This window comes from Primulina huaijiensis, chromosome 1 (genome assembly GCF_012295235.1).
Source record: "Primulina huaijiensis isolate GDHJ02 chromosome 1, ASM1229523v2, whole genome shotgun sequence".
Lineage (NCBI taxonomy): Eukaryota > Viridiplantae > Streptophyta > Magnoliopsida > Lamiales > Gesneriaceae > Primulina > Primulina huaijiensis.
The window spans coordinates 4,900,178-4,919,379 of record NC_133306.1 but is presented as its reverse complement, the minus strand read 5'-3'; the positions used below and the strand labels follow the sequence as shown (position 1 = coordinate 4,919,379).

The window sequence follows — 19,202 nt, the reverse complement described above, 5'->3', positions numbered from 1 at the left end:
CAATGGGTATTATCAAGGCCATCATTATTTTACGATTGTATTTTGCGTGAAGCAGGTAAAAGCAGGACTTTGGGTCAATCCGCGTGTTCCCGAAATGATAATGAATCAAGAACTTCAAAATATTGCTAAGACGTATGGCAAGTTCTGGTGCACTTGGCAGACTGACCGAGGTAAATCAATTAACCATCTTCCTTTTTCAGCCAGAAAAATCTGTAACAATATACGATCAAGGTGGGATTCATTAACTTATTTTGCAGGTGACAAGCTTCCGATTGGTCCGCCGGTACTGATGATGTCACCTCAAGCAGTGAATATGGGGATGGTGAAGCCGGATTTAGTGGCAAAGAGAGATGCCAAATACAACTTATCGAGTGATGCTTTAAAGAAGTCGAGAGTGGAGATTGGGGAACCGGAATGGATAAATCCTCAGGCAGACTATTGGAAGCAGCATGGTAAGGGTTTTGCCATTGACGTGGAGACCACAGAGATGAAGAAAATGGCTCCCTCCCCTTGAAAATCAACATGAAGTGCATCCTTAATTCGGATCTGTTTTGAACTAACACTACGTACTTTGTGTAGTGTAAATCAGCATCGCAAGGAAATGTATCTGTACATGTTAGTGGTCTATGTATGGCGGGTTGCTTTGATTTTATACGTGATCGGTCTATATACGGAATTTGCTCTGCTATATTGGACTTCTTTTGTATGTATGCGCGTGATCATTGGCACCTTTATTTTATTTCTCGAATAATGTCATCTTCAGCTCTTGTTTTCTTGAAAATTCAAGAACCCAAGAAAATTTTTAAAAAAAGCTCTTTTATATTTGAATTTTTTTTTTCCAGATATAATATAAGCTGATTAAACATAAAAATATTATTAAATAAAAAAATATTTATATTTTTTTAAAAAAACTAGTCTATTACATATAAAGATTTGTGATATCGTTTCACACAATTTTTTGTAAAAAAAGAGAGTAGGTCTCACTAGGTCTCACTCACGAGTCGTATTTTGTGAGATGGATCTTTTATTTAGATGATCTATGAAAAATTATTATTTTTTATGATATAAATATTATTTTTTAATATAAATATCGATAAGATTGATTTATATGATAATAAAAGATTCGTAAAATCCGCCTCTTTTCAGAATGTGTTGCAAAATAAATTTTTTTATTTGTCCCTCTTCATCGATTCGACATGATAGTGTGAGGGAACCACAGATGTTAAAATTCCGATCTTGAAAACATTTGGAACTCTTAATTCTCCCAATAAATTCACCTCATTCGATCCCTCTCCTTTCTTGAGATTCTCGGCTTCTCCCTGTTCACATACCTGATCTCCATGGAAGCCAGGAAAGATGTTTATTCGGTGTGGGCGCTTCCGCCGGAGGAATCGAGGCCGCGGCTTAAGAAGTTGATGGAGGGTCTCAGATCGGAGTTCGGTGGGCCCGAGTTCGAGCCGCACGTGACTGTTGTTGGGTCCATTAGCTTAACGGAGAGCGAGGCGCGAGATAGTTTCACCAAGGCTTGTGAGAGACTCGAGGCATACGATGCCCGCGTGGAGAAAGTTGCCACTGGAACTTTCTTTTACCAGTGTGTTTTTCTTCTGCTTCATCCAACACCTCAGGTAACATCATTAAGTAATTGTTTATCCCACGCTGAAGATTGAAATCTCGTTTATTTGAATCAAAATTAAATCTTGGGTATAGACTGTAGACTATGTTTTGGTTCAGTGAATTGAATGTTAGAGCTGGGCTGGGCGGAGGGTCTGATCAAACAGATTCTTTAGAATGTTTTGCTTCCTGTAGTATTGAAAAGAGGGATGCTTTGAAGTTTGATTGAAAAAGAAATGGGATTCAAGAAAGGAAAGAGAGTATTTTTCTGATTTTATCAGTTGAGTAAAGGCAAAATATTTAGAATGAAATTTAGTGACTATTTCTCTTTCTCGATTTGTTGACGGGGTTGTATTTTGTGCATTCATGTCTTCTAGAGTGTACATGACATTGTAGTCTTTTAGTGGTTTGATGTTGGTTTTGTGAAACTCCTCTAAAACAGGTGGTGGAGGCTAGTGCACATTGCTGTGGTACTTTTGGTTACAAGAACTCCACGCGTAAGTCATGCCAATACTTCTGTTTCTCAAAATTCTGTGTTATTTAGGAAGTGCTGAAAAGTGATCATTCACTTTTCAGAGGTTGCAAACATTCCCTCGAAGGGTTGTGTTTCAAATAAAAAGTGAAGAATCACTTTTTGTTTAGGTTGCAAACACTCCCTTATCGGGTCGATCCCTTCCCTCTTCCCTTCCCACGCCCCTTCTTTATGAATGTTATCACTAACATAACCGTCAGGCACTAGTATTAATGTAAGGACCGTGTATCGTATTATCGTAAATCCTATGTTGATTATCGATAATTCATGAAATTGTCATGCTATGAGGTGTATGAAGTATATAATTGAAAATAAAAGTGAGAAAATAGGTGGTGATAATGAAAGATTGTATTAGAAATTGATTTGTGTTTGAAAAGTATGATGAACCGTAATGGAAAAATGACACATGCTACGGTTTTTAGCATAATTATCTGAGTGTTAGTCCAAATGAAATGAGACTAATTTCATTAGAAAGCTAATACATAGTACTAAAACTTTCATGTTTTGAGTTTTGTCCAAATCCATTTGGAAATAGAGGCAAAATCATCCCGAAGTGTATCGTGTGTATTGCAGTTTCTGCACTGACACATTTTGGGAGAATGAGCATAACTCTCGCGTCCGATATCCAAATTGAGTGAGGCCAGTGACAAATGAAAGTCAAGACATAGATCTACAACTTTCATGTTGACCACTTTTGCTAATTCGAAACTTAAAATATAGTTTCGGGCAGAACAAGTCGCGCTAGGGCGGAATAACTTGCGCGCCCCAACGCGTGACCAAGCCAAAATGTGTTCAGCCGTACCGGGCGCGCCCGAGTGCCATATTTTACCGCCCGAGCGCGAATACATCTGCTGCACGCCATTTAAGGTCGATGAGAACGACTTGGTTTATCATTTTCAGAGGAAAACTTCGAAATTCGAAGAAACAAGAAGAAACTCGAATTTTACCGTCCGAATCTACTTCGAAACGTTGTCCAAACTTAAAACAAATTATATATTCGGAATCCTCGCTTGGAGAGCTTTATTTTGAGGTAAGATTCTTTTGGTTCCTGCAACTTTAATTATCGAAATGCTGGAAGATCATATATTTGAAGTCGAGATCCATATATGCGATAGAATAACCAACAAGAAACTCGTATTCGAAGTCTGAATTGAGTTATGTTATGATTTCAATTTGATATGAATTTTCAAAGTTTCAAAAGATAATTGAAACTTATATTGTTGATTTTGAATGATTTTATTGATTGAAATGAATATTTTATTGATGTAGATAGATTTTTATTCTAAAATCTAAAGCTACAGTGGACTGGAAACGAAGAATTAAGGTATGTTGCGACCGAGTAACATACGATATGTATCTGTAGCATATGATATATGTTTGATTGATTTGATTGAGAATATGTGTCTATATGCTTTATTTGTTGAGTTGATGTGGCATACATGACATACACTTTGAGCTATGATCCTTGCATACCTTGATATGATTGGATATGATTCTGGGGTTTGTGAACACGATGCTATGTTTGGCATTATGTGTGTAATGACCCGAATCCTTATTTTGAATGAAGTACAAATTAAGAGATAATTAAAGAGTTGTTAATTAAGTATTATTAAGGAATTGATAATTCGGGATCAAGTTGTTGGGATCCACCGAATTTTAAATGGATAACCCGATCTACTTCAGATTATGTTATCTCGAGAAATCCAATTAGACGAATGGGATTCTGACACGTGGCAGATAAGATTGATTCGGATTTCTGAATAGTCCGGATGCAACCTATAAATGGAAGTTGATTCTTTTGTTTCCTACACCGTATTCTTCAGAGAGAGTTCTAACCTTATACCTTAGTTTTCTAGTCAGTTTCTAGGACACTTTGGTGTCGGGAAGTTTCGGAGCTAGGGTTGAATCGAGGAGGGATTGGTGAACTGAGATCGAGACATCATCAGTGGGCTGACGACGGACGCAGGTATAATCCTAAAGCCTTTAGGAAGAACTTTGAAGCATGTTTGGTAATTCAGGATCTGATTTGATAGTGATTTCATATTGTTGGTATTGTCTAGGTTCAAAGCCTTCTGTCAGATTGTTTTAGTGAGGTACGTGATGTACTGACTGAGATATCCAAGCGGAGTATACACTTATATGCTGCATATTTATGTGTTGCATAATACATGTTTTACTGCTTTGGCATGTTATGCATGACATATCATGTTGAGCCTGATATCTTTTGAGATATACCTCGTTCGTTGGGGTCGCTCAGCCCTATTCTGTATTGTGGACGATGGGACATAGAGAGCTACAGTGTCCGACGGGACCCGCGGACTCTGATGACCTGGACATTGTAGGTCCACATCTTGATGATGAGTGTGGGAGCCAAAACATGCTTAGGGCAGATCAGAGACTACACACTCAGGCGCCTTTAGACCGAGCATGAGATTCTTGACTTGATCCTTGATATCCGAGCATATTGCATTTCGCATGCATCATATCAGTTTGTATACTCGTACATTTTCGTATTGGGCGATTGTCGCTCACGTCCTTGTTTTCATTTTGGACACCCCATTCCACGGGACAGGTCTTAGGTTGGACGGTTCGGACGACCAAGGCAATGGCTAGAGCAGTTGGGTTTTCGGCGGTGATCCAATGGAGGTTTTATGTGGTGTATTGTTTTCTCGTTCAGAATTATGTTTTCGATATGATTGTATTAATGTTTAAGACTGTTGTTGTTTGTTCTGTATTCGTTTGGGTTGTAAGATGATTAAGTTATTTGGTTTTCGCTGTTTAATTGTTGTTATTAAGTTTTAGTATTGTATGCTTATTAGTCTGTTCAGTAGTGGCTCTGGTAAGGGCGTTACAATGTGGCCCTTAAAACATAATCATTAGTGGCCCCGATGATTGATTGAGGTTTGGGATTTGATGGCGCTTTGTCGACGCTATCATACTATCATCTCTTACGGTCGGTCTGCCAGCTCGAGCAGTGATTTGATAGCGATTCGATTGATTCTGATATATGCTCAGCGGATGGCCATTTGACCTGATACCTCGACGACATACATGCATTGCACATTATATATCATGGTTTAGATACTTGTGGGATATATATTGTGGTTGTTTCATACAGAGCTTTGCTCACCCCAGAGGGGGCTGTTGTCTTTGTATGTGGACAATGACGGGTATTCCAGGATATCAGGAGACAGGAGAGTGTACTTCTAGAGGGAGTCACAGTTGAGCTGAGGTTTTATGTTTTGTTTCCCAGTGTATATATGTATCTGTATACCGGGGCATGTCCCGAGGATATGAGTTAGTTTGTATGTAGTTGATCTGGATTATATGTGGGCTTATTTTATAGTGTGACGTGTTTAGACGAGACTATATTATATATTATTGTCAGTATCATAATTATAGTGGACACGTTTTGGGCTCATTTTAAAGAAAATTTTTAACCGTTTTCCGTTGTAATTAATTAACTCTAATTAAATTACATTGTAATAACGATTAGGAGTTAAGTGTCCCATAATTAAAGTCATGAATTGCATAAACAAAAGAAGATAAAGGCAGGCAAAATGGAGAAATGATGTGATGAAGTGCATTGTTCTCTACTTAGAACTCTATGACCCTGGCCCTATTATCAGAGCTGCCTGGTTCATAATCCGGGTGGGAGAAATCGAAAAAAAAAAATTCGGTTAGAAAAAAAAATTTCGGTGGAATTTTTACTCGAGGCCGATGCTATCCCCTCCGAAATGGCCCAACGAGCGATTTTCACGACTTCGTCATGAGGTAGGGGTCGAAATCGCCGAATTCTTTCGTTTAGGCCTCTGAAACCGTGTTTTTGCCGTTTTAGGAAAGTTTCATAATTCCTATAACTTTTCGTAGAAAACTCCAAATTCGATTCCGTCAATTGTTCTGGAATCCTCTCGACATATGCTTCGAATCCATATGCTTATCTCAAAACTTTCCAATTTTGGAAAAATTTTATTTCCATGTACATGACTCTATGTGACCCTGATATTTGTCATTCTATCTTATGTATGATATTTTGAGCATTTTTTTTTAATTTCAGGAAATAGCTCCATTAAATCCCCCGCAATTCTGCACTCGTGCCCAAGCTGCCATTCATATGAAGCAGCTTGCCCTTGATAATCAGTTGCGCCAGATGAAGCGACTTAGAGCCAGACTAGGCGAGAAGAGACGAGAGATTAAGACCCTAGCCGCAGAAAAAAGAGGAGATATAAGTCCAACTCAACAAGGCGATCTATGAGGGAGAGCTGGTGAGAGGAGACAACATAGACCTGAGGGAGGTCATAGAGCAGAGCCTGTATTGAGAGGGAAGGTTGCGAGAAGATATAGAGCGGTACCGTAAGGAATTGATGGAAGAGAGGCAGCAAAATGCTAGGGGCAAGAAGAGACTAGAGAATTCATGTGATGCAATGAGCAGCCTTGCAGGTGTGACTAGGGGTGTAAACGAACCGAACACGTTCACGAACTTTTCGAGCCGGTTCGAATAATATTTGGTTCGAATTCGAAATTATCGAATTCGAGCCGAACTCGAACATGTTCGAATATTTTTCGAATCGAATTCGAGCTAAAATTATATTGTTCGATTGTTCGCGAACCTTAGCATTATATTTAAAAAATAAATAAAATATTATTAAGTACACACACACACACACACACATATATATATATATATATAGTGATTCGAATTATTCGATTTAGTATTTGAAAAGTTCGAATCGAATTCGAATTCGAGCCTCAGTTCGAATCGAAAATAATAAAAGTTCGAGTTTCGAATCGAGCTTCGAATATGTTTATTCGGATTCGAGCTCGAGCTCGAATACTGAAAAAATCTTAAAATTCGATTCGATTCGTTTACAGCCCTAGGTGTGACCCACCGTTTGACCCAGCAGGTTGAAACTCTGAAGAACCATGTCAAGCAGAAGAAGACGGAGCGGGAGCAGCACCAACAGCATGCCAGTGATCTGTTGGACGAGACGGATGCAGAGATACAGGGGTTAAAGACGCAAGTGGCACATCTTACAGAAGAAAATGCCCAGCTCACGCAGGCGATAGAACTACTGCAAGAAGAAGAGCCAGAAGAGGAGCCGGAGGAGGAAGAGCCCGTAGAGATAGAGGCGGAGCCCATAGGAGATGGAGAGATAGTGGAGTAGAGCATCTTAGTTGACCATTCTTAGTAGTTTACTTTCCATTGTTGCTACGTTTTCTTTTAAAATTCAGTACAACTTTTGTTTCCTTTAGATTGGTCATGTTCATTTTTCCTACTTTGAGAAATCAATAAAATTGTTCTATTTGGTTTATTCATTATTGATTTCAATTTATTTCAGCACAATCTATTGCATGAATTCTACTCGTACAACAATTCTAAGAACTTGCAATTGTAGGAAATGGCCGGCAGACCCCGAGACAAAACCGCAACCCGCGTTATGCTAATACCAACCGTGCTGATGGAGAGGAGGATAGACCCCCGCCAGCAGTCAACCTAAGCCGAGCTGATCTTATGGCCATAGCCACTATAGTGGCGACAACACTGCAAGGGTTGGGAAACCCGAACGCCAATCACCCACCTCCTCCACCACCACCTAAAGGAATCAAATTTCATTACGAGTCTCTCCGCAAGAACAGGTGTCCTACATTCAGAGGGGACGCCGATCTTGAAGTTGGCCAGAGTTGGCTAAAGAGTATCGAAACCCAATTGAGGCTGTTGGAAGTTCCCGAGGCGTCCCCTCTGAATGTCGGACACCTATTCTTGCGGAGGGACTCGTAATGAAATTTGATTCCATTAGGTGGTGGTGGAGGAGGTGGGTGATTGACGTTCGGGTTTCCCAACCCTTGCGGTGTTGTCGCCACTATAGTGGCTATGGCCATAAGATCAGCTCGGCTTAGGTTGACTGCTGGCGGGGGTCCATCATCTTTTCCGTCAGCACGGTTGGTATTAGCATAGCGCGGGTTGCGTTTTTGTCTCGGGGGTCTACCGGTCATTTCCTACAATTGCAAGTTCTTAGAATTGTTGTACGAGTAGAATTCATGCAATAGATTGTGCTGAAATAAATTGAAATCAATAATGAATAAACCAAATAGAACAATTTTATTGATTTCTCAAAGTAGGAAAAATGAACATGACCAATCTAAAGGAAACAAAAGTTGTACTGAATTTTAAAAGAAAACGTAGCAACAATGGAAAGTAAACTACTAAGAATGGTCAACTAAGATGCTCTACTTCACTATCTCTCCATCTCCTATGGGCTCCGCCTCTATCTCTACGGGCTCTTCCTCCTCCGGCTCCTCTTCTGGCTCTTCTTCTTGCAGTAGTTCTATCGCCTGCGTGAGCTGGGCATTTTCTTCTGTAAGATGTGCCACTTGCGTCTTTAACCCCTGTATCTCTGCATCCGTCTCGTCCAACAGATCATTGGCATGCTGTTGGTGCTGCTCCCGCTCCGTCTTCTTCTGCTTGACATGGTTCTTCAGAGTTTCAACCTGCTGGGTCAAACGGTGGGTCACACCTGCAAGGCTGCTCATAGCTTCACATGAATTCTCCAGTCTCTTCTTGCACCTGGTATTTTGCTGCCTCTCTTCCTCCAATTCCTTAAGGTACTGCTCTATATATTCTCGCAGCCTTCCCTCTCGATATAGGCTCTGCTCTATGATCTCCCTCTGGTCCATGTTGTCTCCTCTCACCAGCTCTCCCTGATAGATCGCTTTGTTGAGCTGGACCCGTATCTTCTCCTTTTCTGCAGCTAGGGTCTTAATCTCTCGTCTCCTCTCGCCTAGTCTGCCTCTAAGTCGTTTCATCTGGCGCGACTGATTATCAACGACAAGCTGTTTAATATGAATGGCAGCTTGGGCACGAGTGCGGAATTGCGGGGGATTTGATGGAGCCATTTCCTGAAATTAAAAAAAAATGCTCAGAGAATGTCATATAGAGTCAAGTACATGGAAATAAAATTTTTCGAAAATTTTTCCAAAAATGGAAAGTTTTGAGATAGGCGTATGGATTCGAAGCATATGTCTAAAGGATTCCAGAACAATTCACGGAATCGAATTTGGAGTTTCCTACGAAAAGTTATTGGGATTATGAAACTTTCCTAAAACGGCAAAAACGCGGTTTCAGAGGCCTAAACGAAGGAGTTCGGCGATTTCGACCCCTACCTCATGATGAAGTCGTGAAAATCGCTCATTGGGCTATTTCGGAGGGGATACCATCGGCCTCAAGTAAGAATTCCACCGAAAATTTTTTTTTTAACCGAATTTTTTTTTTCCGATTTCTATTTCGAAATATCATCCATGATCATGGATAAAAGAATGATAATTATCCAAGATTTAACTTTGATTCAAAAATTCAAGCGCGAGGATGATACACGATCAAGATAGCAACCAACCCCTATAAATAGGAGGGTCCTGTAACTCGAAATTCACACCTCAAATTCACTCAATATTTTCGAGTTTCTCTCTAGCCTCCCTAGGAATTTTCGAGACCTTGCTCTCGTGGTTTTGCCGAGTACCGAAGCGTTGCTGCAGTCCAAAGTCAAGGAAGGAAATTCGAAATTTCCAGTGCAAGAAACCCCCACTCTTTTCACGTTTTCTTCAAGGATCAAGGTAAGTGGACTTGTTTTAAAGATTAAAAATTTGTTATGCATGTTTCTTCGTATTTTTGAAAATACGGTTGAGTACACCTTCTCCTACTCATTTTCTTGTGTTGGTTGTCATACAGTTTTGGGCACTGTGAGGAGTCGATTGTATATGGGTGGGAATCCCAACCATGACATGACCCTTACGCGGTGGGGATGTAACCGCTATATGGCCTCGCCCCCTTAGAGGAGTAAAAATTAGGGACTGATATTAGTAAATCATAGAAAATTGAGGAATATCAGTGTCTGGTAAATGTTATGCATGTGATATGAATGATGTTATGTAAGTCATGTGATTTCGAAATTTTATGTATGTTGTTATTTTGTGCTCGAACGGCCCCCACTTGCTGAGTATTTCCCAAAATACTCACCCCTTACTCTCTCCCCTCTCCAGATTTATCCGAAGAACATGTTGAGGAAGAGGAGTCCGAACAATTTTAGGGCTGATGATTCACGAGATTTTTTTTAGTAGCCATGTTTTGTTATTTCGAATTTTTCCACCTCTTGAACCTGAGGGGCAAAGTGCTACACGACGGGAGTCACCTCTAGATTCTCGGTGCTGGTGGATCGAAGGGTCAGGCCGCGACGAAGACTTCTATAACAACTTGGGTTAATCACTTTCGTAAAGCGAGGACGAATACGAAGTAGTTGCTATAGGAGCCCATTGTGCAGTCACGCAGCTGCGGGCCCGGGCTCGGGGCATGACACCTATTTGATTCCATAACGGGACCGAAAATAGTATTTTAATTGATTTTGAAGGAAAATCTTTTTTGAAGCTGCTAAACTTGATTTTTCTTGAGAAAATTATTGTGATGTATTTGCTTGTGAGTGCAGATTTTGTAAGTTTCCAACTGACATATCATCATGTGTGCAGCTTATATGCCGCACTTGAGCCTCCTCTATGGGGATATAACCGAGGAGGAAAAGAAAACAGCTCGTGAGAAAGCTTACCTTCTCGATGAAGATATAAGCAGTCTAAGCTTCAAGATAACACACTTAGCATTATACAAAACCGATACTGAAGATAAAAGTTGCAAATCATGGGAGAAGGTGGTTGAATGCGAGCTAAAGACTTAGGTTTACTGCAGTTGGCCTTTTTTGAGGATTCAAGCAAACTATGAAGAAGCCACCAACAAGTAATAATCCGCACTGTCTTCTTTGTTGCTGCATTTTAAGATTACTACATCCAAATTTGTAGAAGTCATTACGCACTCTTTTATATAGAGTTGGTAAATGGCTAGATGTGTTGCATCCAGTACCCCCGGATATTATTCGAAAATGTTGAAAATTAATGCTAAAACCTGTGTTGGATTATTTATTTCACCTGTTCGTCCGGTTTTTAGTATGCATGCTTTTATGTGTAGGACAAATATCCCTTAGTAGACAAATAAAAAGAAAAACACTCCATTGCCAGAGACACAAAGTGATTCTTGGAGCTGCAGGTTTGGAGTTCAATGTCGCTGGCAATGATAAATTTTCGTTTTCACTGCTTTCAATCATTTTTACATGTAATAATAGGGCTGCTTGCAAGTTCAGGGTCGTTTAGTTGGCCTCCCAGTCGTTAAATATCGCGGGAGACATACATATTGTCCTGTTATTTATCAGCAATGTCGAAACGGGCTGGCGGGACTGGCCGACTCATGGTCTATCTCGGCGTGTTGCAAATCATCAACCCAACTTGTCTATTTTATATGGCGGGAAGGAGTGAAGGACCAGCTTCTGTTTGGCAGGTTGGAATATTGTCAAGCTAATCCACTTATTTTATGTGCCCGACATGCCTAAACCAGGTCTATTATTTGTCCATGACTTTGACGAGATTTTCTTTATATTTTTAAAGTGATTTATTGATCTCGATTACAATTACAACGCAGAAGTTTCAAGTAAATAACATTCGGAAAAAAAAATATTGACATAAATTATTGGATTGCATCATCTTATTCAAGGGGAAATTCGATCTGGATCAATGACCAAGATTTAACCAATTTCATGTAGAGCTCACATAAATCACGTGTGACCAAATCTTAATCGTTTTCTTTCGGTGGGTGGTATACCCTCTGCAGGGTCGAAGGACCCCTTATTCAAGTCAGTAAATCAAGTTTTATATCTTAGCTGTCGCATGTTTGAAATCTCCGTAGGATATATTATTTTCCGTTAGGACACGGAACCGAATCGCGCAAACATAGGCCGGTTGTGCTTATACATAAAATATGTTATTACCAACCATAAAACCTGAAAGAGCTGTAAGCGAAACTCACGTCAGAATGTATAAATATACTAAATTCCATTTTTGATATCGAACTACTTGGCTTCTTTTTAACCTTTTCAATTCAGATTCAAAGCGATTTCAAAATTAAAACAATCCATTTTCTCTTCTAATTCTATCTGCATATTGAAGTCTTGTAATATCTGTATTTGAAATGGCTGTGTAGTTTATGAGGATAAACTCTGCATCAGGCAGATTGTGTTGAGCTGGTCAATGAGAGATATCTTGTATTGAACAGCGTCGCATCATTGTTGATCCATTCCACGCATATTTTTCCGTCCGCGGGATAACCGTGTAGTACTTGAGGGACGCAGCCTAGCGGAGCGGTTCCAAAAACAGCTATTTTCCTTGCACCATAGCTGTACGGTATATGGATCCAAGAATATGCATTTACATGTATATGCTAGAATTAATATATGTATTTTAGTGATACAAGGAACGTTGCACATGATTATTCATCACCAGAGATTTTCATTACATTTCGGAATTCACATGAGTTATTTGCCGGTGGGAGAATGAGCTTAAAACAGACGCAGAAGTGATTCGTCGATCTCGATTATCACAATTACAAAGCAGAAGATTCAAGTAAATAACATTTGAAACTAAATATGGATTGCAATTTGCATCATCTTATTCAAGATATTCATTAAACAGTACCCTTAAGTGGACACATATTACTATGTGCAAACTGTTTATTCAAATTAGTGAAGAAAGTGCTATTTCACTGCGAGTTGCTGCAGATCCATGGGATAGGTATCAAATGGTGATGATGCATTGTATATTCTCTTAGCCGCGTCCATGTTTGAAGTCTCCGTTGGATGAAAATTATCCCAAAAGAAAAATTTTGTTCTATCAGGACACGGAACCGAATCACGATAGCATAGTCCTGTTACTCTACTTGTAACACAACATGGAATGTTGCCAACTTCAAAACCTGAAAGAACTGTAAGCTTCACTCATGTCAGAATGTTTTAAAATATTACAAAGGTGAAAACTATATGTAACCTCAATTGTAATATTAACCATTTTATTAACATACCCAATTTTGTAATATCTTCAACTGAGATAGCAGTGTAGTTTACGAAGATGAATTGTGCATCGGGCAGATTGGTGTTAAACTGGTCAACCAGAGGTATCATCCTTTGATTGAATTGCTGCAATTCTTTGTCGATCCATTCCACACATAATTTTCCATTGGTCGGATATTTTTGCAGTGTTTGAGGAATGCAGCCCAGTGGGGCCGTTCCAAAAACAGCTACTTTTCTTGCACCGAAGCTGTATAGTATCTGGATCCAAGAACATATTCTATCATGTCTAATTTTTTGCATAGATTTCGAAATATTTAATAAATCTCAAATCGAAAATAAACTTGCACTTACCTTAAGTTGTTTAGAGTATGCTTGAACCAAAACTTTTGCAAACTGATCTGGTGTATATAATTTCGTAGATGGGCTAAGTTCTGGGGATAAAAAGTAGTTGAGGTAATCGTTGTTGACAATATTACTCACGTACACGCACTTATTCAGAAGTTCTTTGGCCTGAGTCGCGTTCCCAAGTATACGCTCAATTTGTGAGACCGTATACGAGTGATGTTCAATTTGCATCCTCAAGCTATATCGCTGACCCTGCAAGAAATTAATACAGATCGAGCCCGCAAACGATATCAAAAATTAAATTCGATTATGGCTGTACATAATGTTAAGTTGGTTGTGTATTGATATTTGAATAGAAACGAAATTTGAACAATCTTTGACCACATGCATGCATGAATTTAAGCATCCAAGTTTTACCAGCCAGCATGAGATAAAAAGGATATGCCTTTGGAAACTGTGGGCCGACGTTGTCATTAGAATGTTTTATCTTGATGAATAGAAATTAAGCAAAAGAAAAGACTAAGAAAACTCAACCGAACAAAAATGTTCAAATGTGCGTTTTAAAAGCTACGAGAATGTTTCCCAAGAAGCAAAAGAAGCGCCGAGGCACCTAAACAGGTGCACGTTCGTGACCTGGAAGTGCCCAGGATAGTAGGGGAAGCGCCTAGCTAGGCGCCCATAAAATGATGTCTGGCGACATTGATTGACGAAAGGTTGCGAGTTTTCATGATACCCTGCACCCAAATGGTGTTCTTTGACGATTTTAATACATTTTTTGAATGAACACAACTTGGGTGAAAAAACATGTCTCAAATGATTTATATCTATAAATACATGATCAAAGATATAAAAAAAAATGATTATATTTTCAAAGCATACATTGCACAAATATTGTTTCTCCTCTTCTTCCTTCTGTATAAAGAGATACATTCTTGCAATTTATTGTGTTGTTATTGCAAGAAGGAGTTGTTGTATCTTGGAGAAGAATTGCTATTAACCAAAGCATCTAGGTGGGGCAAATTCTTATTGACAAAAAAGTTTTCAACACTTAGCTCAACTCATTGTCAAAATTCCTGCAGATTCTTATGGCCATTTATCGAAGTAATCAAGGTACACCACAAGATCATGTATGCAACAAGTGCGTAAATTGTAAAGGATTCAGTATTCTATTAGTTACCACAATATTGCCGGTGTAATCCAGGATTCCGGCTGCTCCAGACGCATAGTTTACACCTGTGAGATAGTTTGCCTCTGTGCATTTGCAAAAGGTGGAACAGATTCTTCAAAACCTAAGTTTTCAGCTGCATTATGGACCAAGAAACTAATCAAGTGTTCGTTAATTTTACTAGTCTAAATATAAACAGCCAGCTGGTTTAAATATCGACTTTCCGGATCCGATTAAGCTTCTGATCAAACTCGGGCATGCAAATCAATTTCAAAACCAAAGCGCGACAAATTTACCAATAAAATCCGGAATATTTCGTCCATTACAGAATCTACCAGTGGGGCCGCCCGGATAATCAATGCCATAAGGAAGAAAATCCACCTTTGCTAGTGTGGCAAGTTCATTGTTGTTGCCATTATCAAACAGTGAATCTCCAAAGAAAAACAAGCAAGGAACTTGAGGTTTCCCCTCGATTAGGAACAATGACTTGACCAAAAATATAAAGAGCAAAAACATTGTTAGACTCCAATATTTTGTAACAGCAGCTAATGTCGTTTGAAGCATCTATCACTCGGAAGCTAAGCATATATATAGTAAAGAAGAATACTTGCTGATCTTATTTCATAGTCAAAGCAGCAATCTTGAGAAAGGACTATTTTTACTTGTGTTAATAAATATAAAGTTTTAGAGAAGTTAGTTAAAGCTAGAGAAAGGAATGGCTAACAAATAAAAGACAGTAATCTTTGTCTAATCCTTAATTTTCAGCTTTCTGGGAGTAAGTCCGTAATTTATGAAGTTACGTCAACATTTTCTGGTGACACGTCAACACTCTGATGAATTAGGATCGAAACAAAAAAAATTTAAAATTAGTGTATCAAAATCAAAATTTAAATTTATGGCACAAAAACCCAAAATATTCAAAGTTAATTAATGAACCCAAAGAGTTGTTTTCCCAAAATGGGGTACAATAATTGATTTTGTTAGGTAAAACAATTGAAACGTGACGTTTGAGTTGATGTACGTTTTAAAATATTTGAGTTACATCGTTATCACCAACTATAATTTTTGATAAAACGACAAGTGTTTAGTCCTATTATTAATATCAAAGTCAAGATCTCAAGTTCGATTATTACACGAATTACAATTATTGGGAGAGAGATTGATGAGTGAAATAAGTATCACTCATGATGCCCGGGTAGATTGGGTGAGCTGGGTGGGCAATCTACCCAAGCAGAAAAGTGTACTTTCCCTGTAAATATTTCGACCTGTTGGTATGAGTCTGGCTGACCTGATGGGATGAGCCCGAATGGTCTGGCCTGATGGATGACCCCAGGTGGTCTGCCTGCCTTGGTAGGATGACCTCGGGTGGTATGGCCTGTCCTGGTCTGCCCGGGTGATCTGGCCTGATCTCCCGAGTGATATGGCCTTTCCTGGTCTGTCCGGATGATCTGGCCTGGTCTCCCGGGTGATCTGACCTTTCCTGGTGGGATGACCCAGGTCAGACAATCTGCACACCACACTCAAAAAGATAATGTCAGTGGGCATCGGAAGGGTTTTCGACGTAGCCGTTCCGACGCTCGAGTCAATACAAGGTTCACCAAATAGAGAGAATTTATTAAATGCAGTAGACTGTCATATCTCAAATGAGCAAACCTGAGTATTTATAAGGGAAAAGATGACCTCGATTATTGTGCATGTTTACTGTTACTGACTAGACATATGCCCATGCCCTATCTTCTTACGACGGACTTGTCATGGACACTGATTGTCATGCTAATGATGCATGACCCATACTAGTCGGGTGACCTGAACACTAATTGAGCGATAAGACTCTGACTTGATGAGAGGACCTTGGCCAAATTTTACACATGCTCTATACTTTGGAGCAAATTGAAATTTGACTCGGTTAAGTTTTCTCTTTCCACCCGAGTCCAAGAATGACCCGAGCCTTTTCCAGAGTATCAATCAATGTTGGTAAAACAATCGACACATGACGTTAGAGCATATGCACGGTTTAAAATATTTGAATTACATTGGTACCACCAACTATAACTTCAATAAAGCACCAAACATTAAGTCCTACACCAAATAATAATTCTAACTATTTATTTTTTCTTTCGAGCAGAATAACAGTAGCACTTTGTGTATATAAAAAAGTGAATATAGGCTAAATAAATAATTCCCGCACACCAATAAAGCTAAATGGGCCCAGAAATCAATTAAACCTAGTATAAAAAAAGATTAGGCCAAATTGAATTTCGTTGATTGATCTAAATTACAAATGTATTATGAGTTCAGTACAGTTTATTATTTAATATTGTGATCATCCAATGAGTTTTTGTCCTTACCTCGTGGGAACTACGATTTAAGATAAACGGTATGTACAGTGAAGCACCTTGAATTATGTGAGACGTAACTCATGTATTTTTTATTTTTATCATTTTTTTTTCCAAATATTTAGAAAAGTTTTGCTGTGGTAATCCTCCAATCCAAGCATACCGGCGGAAGGGTCATTCTTTTAATTTTTTTTTTAAAAAAAATATTGGAGCAAGTGGTTTTTTAATCCCAATAAAATGCCCTTTTTTTATTTTTAAACACAGCTGTTATTTTTTATGTGACGTTGGTAAATTCAAAGGGTCGACGCAGTTGCATGCAAATCATATTAATCAGGTAGAACTGAACACACGGGACAAGCCATGTGTAACAGATATTCAAAGCTGATATGACAGAAACAAAGAAAGATTGAAGTATTGATCTTTAAATAAGGATTCACCATACTCTATCATCTAAGTTATCCCTTAAAGGCCAAAAAAAAGGCCATCTTGCTGCCACCTCGCTTGGAGGACTACATATTTTAGTAATTGTCAATCCTTTTTTCCATTATTTATAAAAATAATAAAATTTTAACATTTTATACTAAGTACTAACATGACGCTGAAATGTCAACAATGTCCACAACGGTGTTAATATATTTATGTTTCACGTCAATTTTGCGTTGAAGAAATGACTAAAAATAAAAAATGATATGTTATATGACGAAAGATGTAAATTTTTTTAAAGAAGATATTCTTATCCTCCAAGGAGGTTTTGCTAACAATTGGTTCATCTGGATATTATTTATATCCTTAACCCTCGGAAGCTAAAATTTAACATAAATTGTACGTATATCGAGAGAAACCACATTTGATTATGTGAGACAGAAGTGTATTTATCGCATTTTGACTATGGGATAATCGTACGGCAATCCCACAATAATATTTTAGTAGGGTATACTATCTATTTTATATTCAAGTTAAATGTACATATATTAATTAAATGCAAAAATTTGTGTGAGACGATATCACGGGTCGTATTTTGTGAGACGGATATCTTATTTGGGTCATCCATGAAAAAGTATTACTTTTTATGCTAAGAGTGTTACTTTTTATTGTGAATATCGATAAGGTTGACCCGTCTCACAGATAAAGATTCGTGAAACCGTCTCACAAGAGACCTACTCTTAATTAAATTTGGTCTCTAAAACTGAAAGATTTTTTTCTAAAAACCTGCCCTTATTTTTATGAAAAATGAAATGTAACAATATATTTGATGGGAAGTTTTCTTCAACGTAAAATCTCTTTTTCGAAGCCAAAGATAATAAAATAATGTAAATTCACAACAAATTTTATTCAATTGGGACAGAAATAAGAACTAAATACAATTCAAATACAACATTCTTTATTATAGGGGCCTCCGGCCAATTCATATTCTCACCATGTTTGAATAAGATCAGTGGTGCTATACAACGGAGACATGCTAATGTATGCAACTTTCCCAGTTATCACGGTGGCAGCTTCCGAGGGGTGAACTGCATCCCAGAAAAAATGATCGTCTCTGTTGTTACACGGGACCGTTCCGGCAATACATGCGCCGTCGCTAGTCGATACATTGCAACATGGATCGGTCAAATTCGTAATATTTCCTGAAATTTGCGTGTGATATCTATAATTTTTTATCACTGATCATAGTTATCAGAAACCAAGGTTAAATTAAGAAAACATTCCGAGAAAAATAAATATAATTGACTCATGAAAGACAAATCTATAGTCATGTGATTCAATGATTTGCTTTTATTTTTCATTTTTTCCTGATGTAAATTAAACCATGCATTATACACGTATAAAAATACACACATACATGCAAACAAAAGTACTTTTTCTAAGAAAATGAAAAATAATTATATTTATATATAATGAAAATGAAAAATAATTAACCAAAATTGAACTCTCATCAATTTTATTGAATGCATTAAAGTTCGCGTGCTTCGTTAAAGTCGCGTTTGCACTTTTATAGAAGTAATAATTATTATTATATTGATCGGGACAAAAATATTTCTATTGTTTTATTTTTTAAAAAAATTGTATTAAAAATATTTTTAAACCTGATCAATTACACTCGTAAGTTTCCTTAAAATTATTTCTTCAAAAAAAAAAAGATTCCTTAAAATTAGTTTTTTTTTAAAAATATACGTCGATCTGTCAAAGTTTTTAAAAATACAAAAATATTATTTGTGTTATATCTTGCTTTTTCACCTAAATTAAAACTCCAAGAGTTTTTCTCACTAATTTTTTCTTGAAAT

At 38.1% G+C, this 19,202-nt stretch overlaps 3 protein-coding genes and 1 long non-coding RNA gene across 8 annotated transcripts in view; 3 read left to right on the top strand and 1 right to left on the bottom strand.

Annotated features, from left to right (window-relative positions):
- Positions 1–686, top strand: part of LOC140985001 (oil body-associated protein 2C-like) — an 8,555-nt gene extending 7,869 nt beyond the window's left edge. The window contains exons 3-4 of the mRNA XM_073452751.1: positions 56–170; positions 258–686. Of these exons, the coding sequence (XP_073308852.1) occupies positions 56–170; positions 258–514 (372 nt within the window). The 3' untranslated portion in view covers positions 515–686. The remainder of the gene's footprint in view (positions 1–55; positions 171–257) is intronic.
- Positions 687–1,154: 468 nt separating this feature from the next.
- On the top strand, positions 1,155–11,367 carry LOC140979271 (cyclic phosphodiesterase-like). Of its 5 annotated transcripts, none has more exons than XR_012175710.1 (5): positions 1,155–1,625; positions 2,054–2,108; positions 10,658–10,919; positions 11,148–11,225; positions 11,330–11,367. XR_012175710.1 is itself a non-coding variant. In XM_073444616.1 (3 exons), exons 1-3 carry the CDS (start codon positions 1,341–1,343, stop codon positions 10,858–10,860), a joined length of 543 nt encoding a protein of 180 aa, XP_073300717.1. In that variant the 5' UTR covers positions 1,156–1,340; the 3' UTR covers positions 10,861–11,101. The 5 variants fall into 5 exon arrangements, 1 of the variants encoding a protein (XP_073300717.1); XR_012175709.1 differs by having other exon boundaries at positions 11,320–11,367; XR_012175708.1 differs by having other exon boundaries at positions 11,302–11,367.
- Positions 3,652–5,471, top strand: LOC140979291 (uncharacterized). The gene is made up of 3 exons (XR_012175712.1): positions 3,652–4,109; positions 4,204–4,236; positions 4,716–5,471. It is a non-coding gene; the product is annotated as an uncharacterized lncRNA (long non-coding RNA).
- A 1,322-nt stretch (positions 11,368–12,689) lies between the features above and the next one.
- LOC140972727 (GDSL esterase/lipase At1g29670-like) overlaps positions 12,690–19,202 on the bottom strand; it is an 8,125-nt gene continuing 1,612 nt past the window's right edge. The window contains exons 3-9 of the mRNA XM_073435148.1: positions 16,933–16,942; positions 15,873–16,064; positions 14,881–15,070; positions 14,597–14,670; positions 13,426–13,716; positions 13,086–13,332; positions 12,690–12,989 (exon numbers count right to left, since the gene is read on the bottom strand). Of these exons, the coding sequence (XP_073291249.1) occupies positions 12,763–12,989; positions 13,086–13,332; positions 13,426–13,716; positions 14,597–14,670; positions 14,881–15,070; positions 15,873–16,064; positions 16,933–16,942 (1,231 nt within the window). The 3' untranslated portion in view covers positions 12,690–12,762. The remainder of the gene's footprint in view (positions 12,990–13,085; positions 13,333–13,425; positions 13,717–14,596; positions 14,671–14,880; positions 15,071–15,872; positions 16,065–16,932; positions 16,943–19,202) is intronic.

What these genes read in the sequence shown, in the direction of transcription:
- LOC140979271 (XM_073444616.1), top strand. Translation starts at nt 1,341, where the DNA reads ATGGAAGCCAGGAAAGATGTTTATTCGGTGTGGGCGCTTCCGCCGGAG. An exon ending in TGCTTCATCCAACACCTCAG is followed by an intron (nt 1,626 to 2,053) that starts GTAACATCATTA and finishes CCTCTAAAACAG; the next exon opens with GTGGTGGAGGCTAGTGCACA. An exon ending in TGGTTACAAGAACTCCACGC is followed by an intron (nt 2,109 to 10,657) that starts GTAAGTCATGCC and finishes TCATGTGTGCAG; the next exon opens with CTTATATGCCGCACTTGAGC.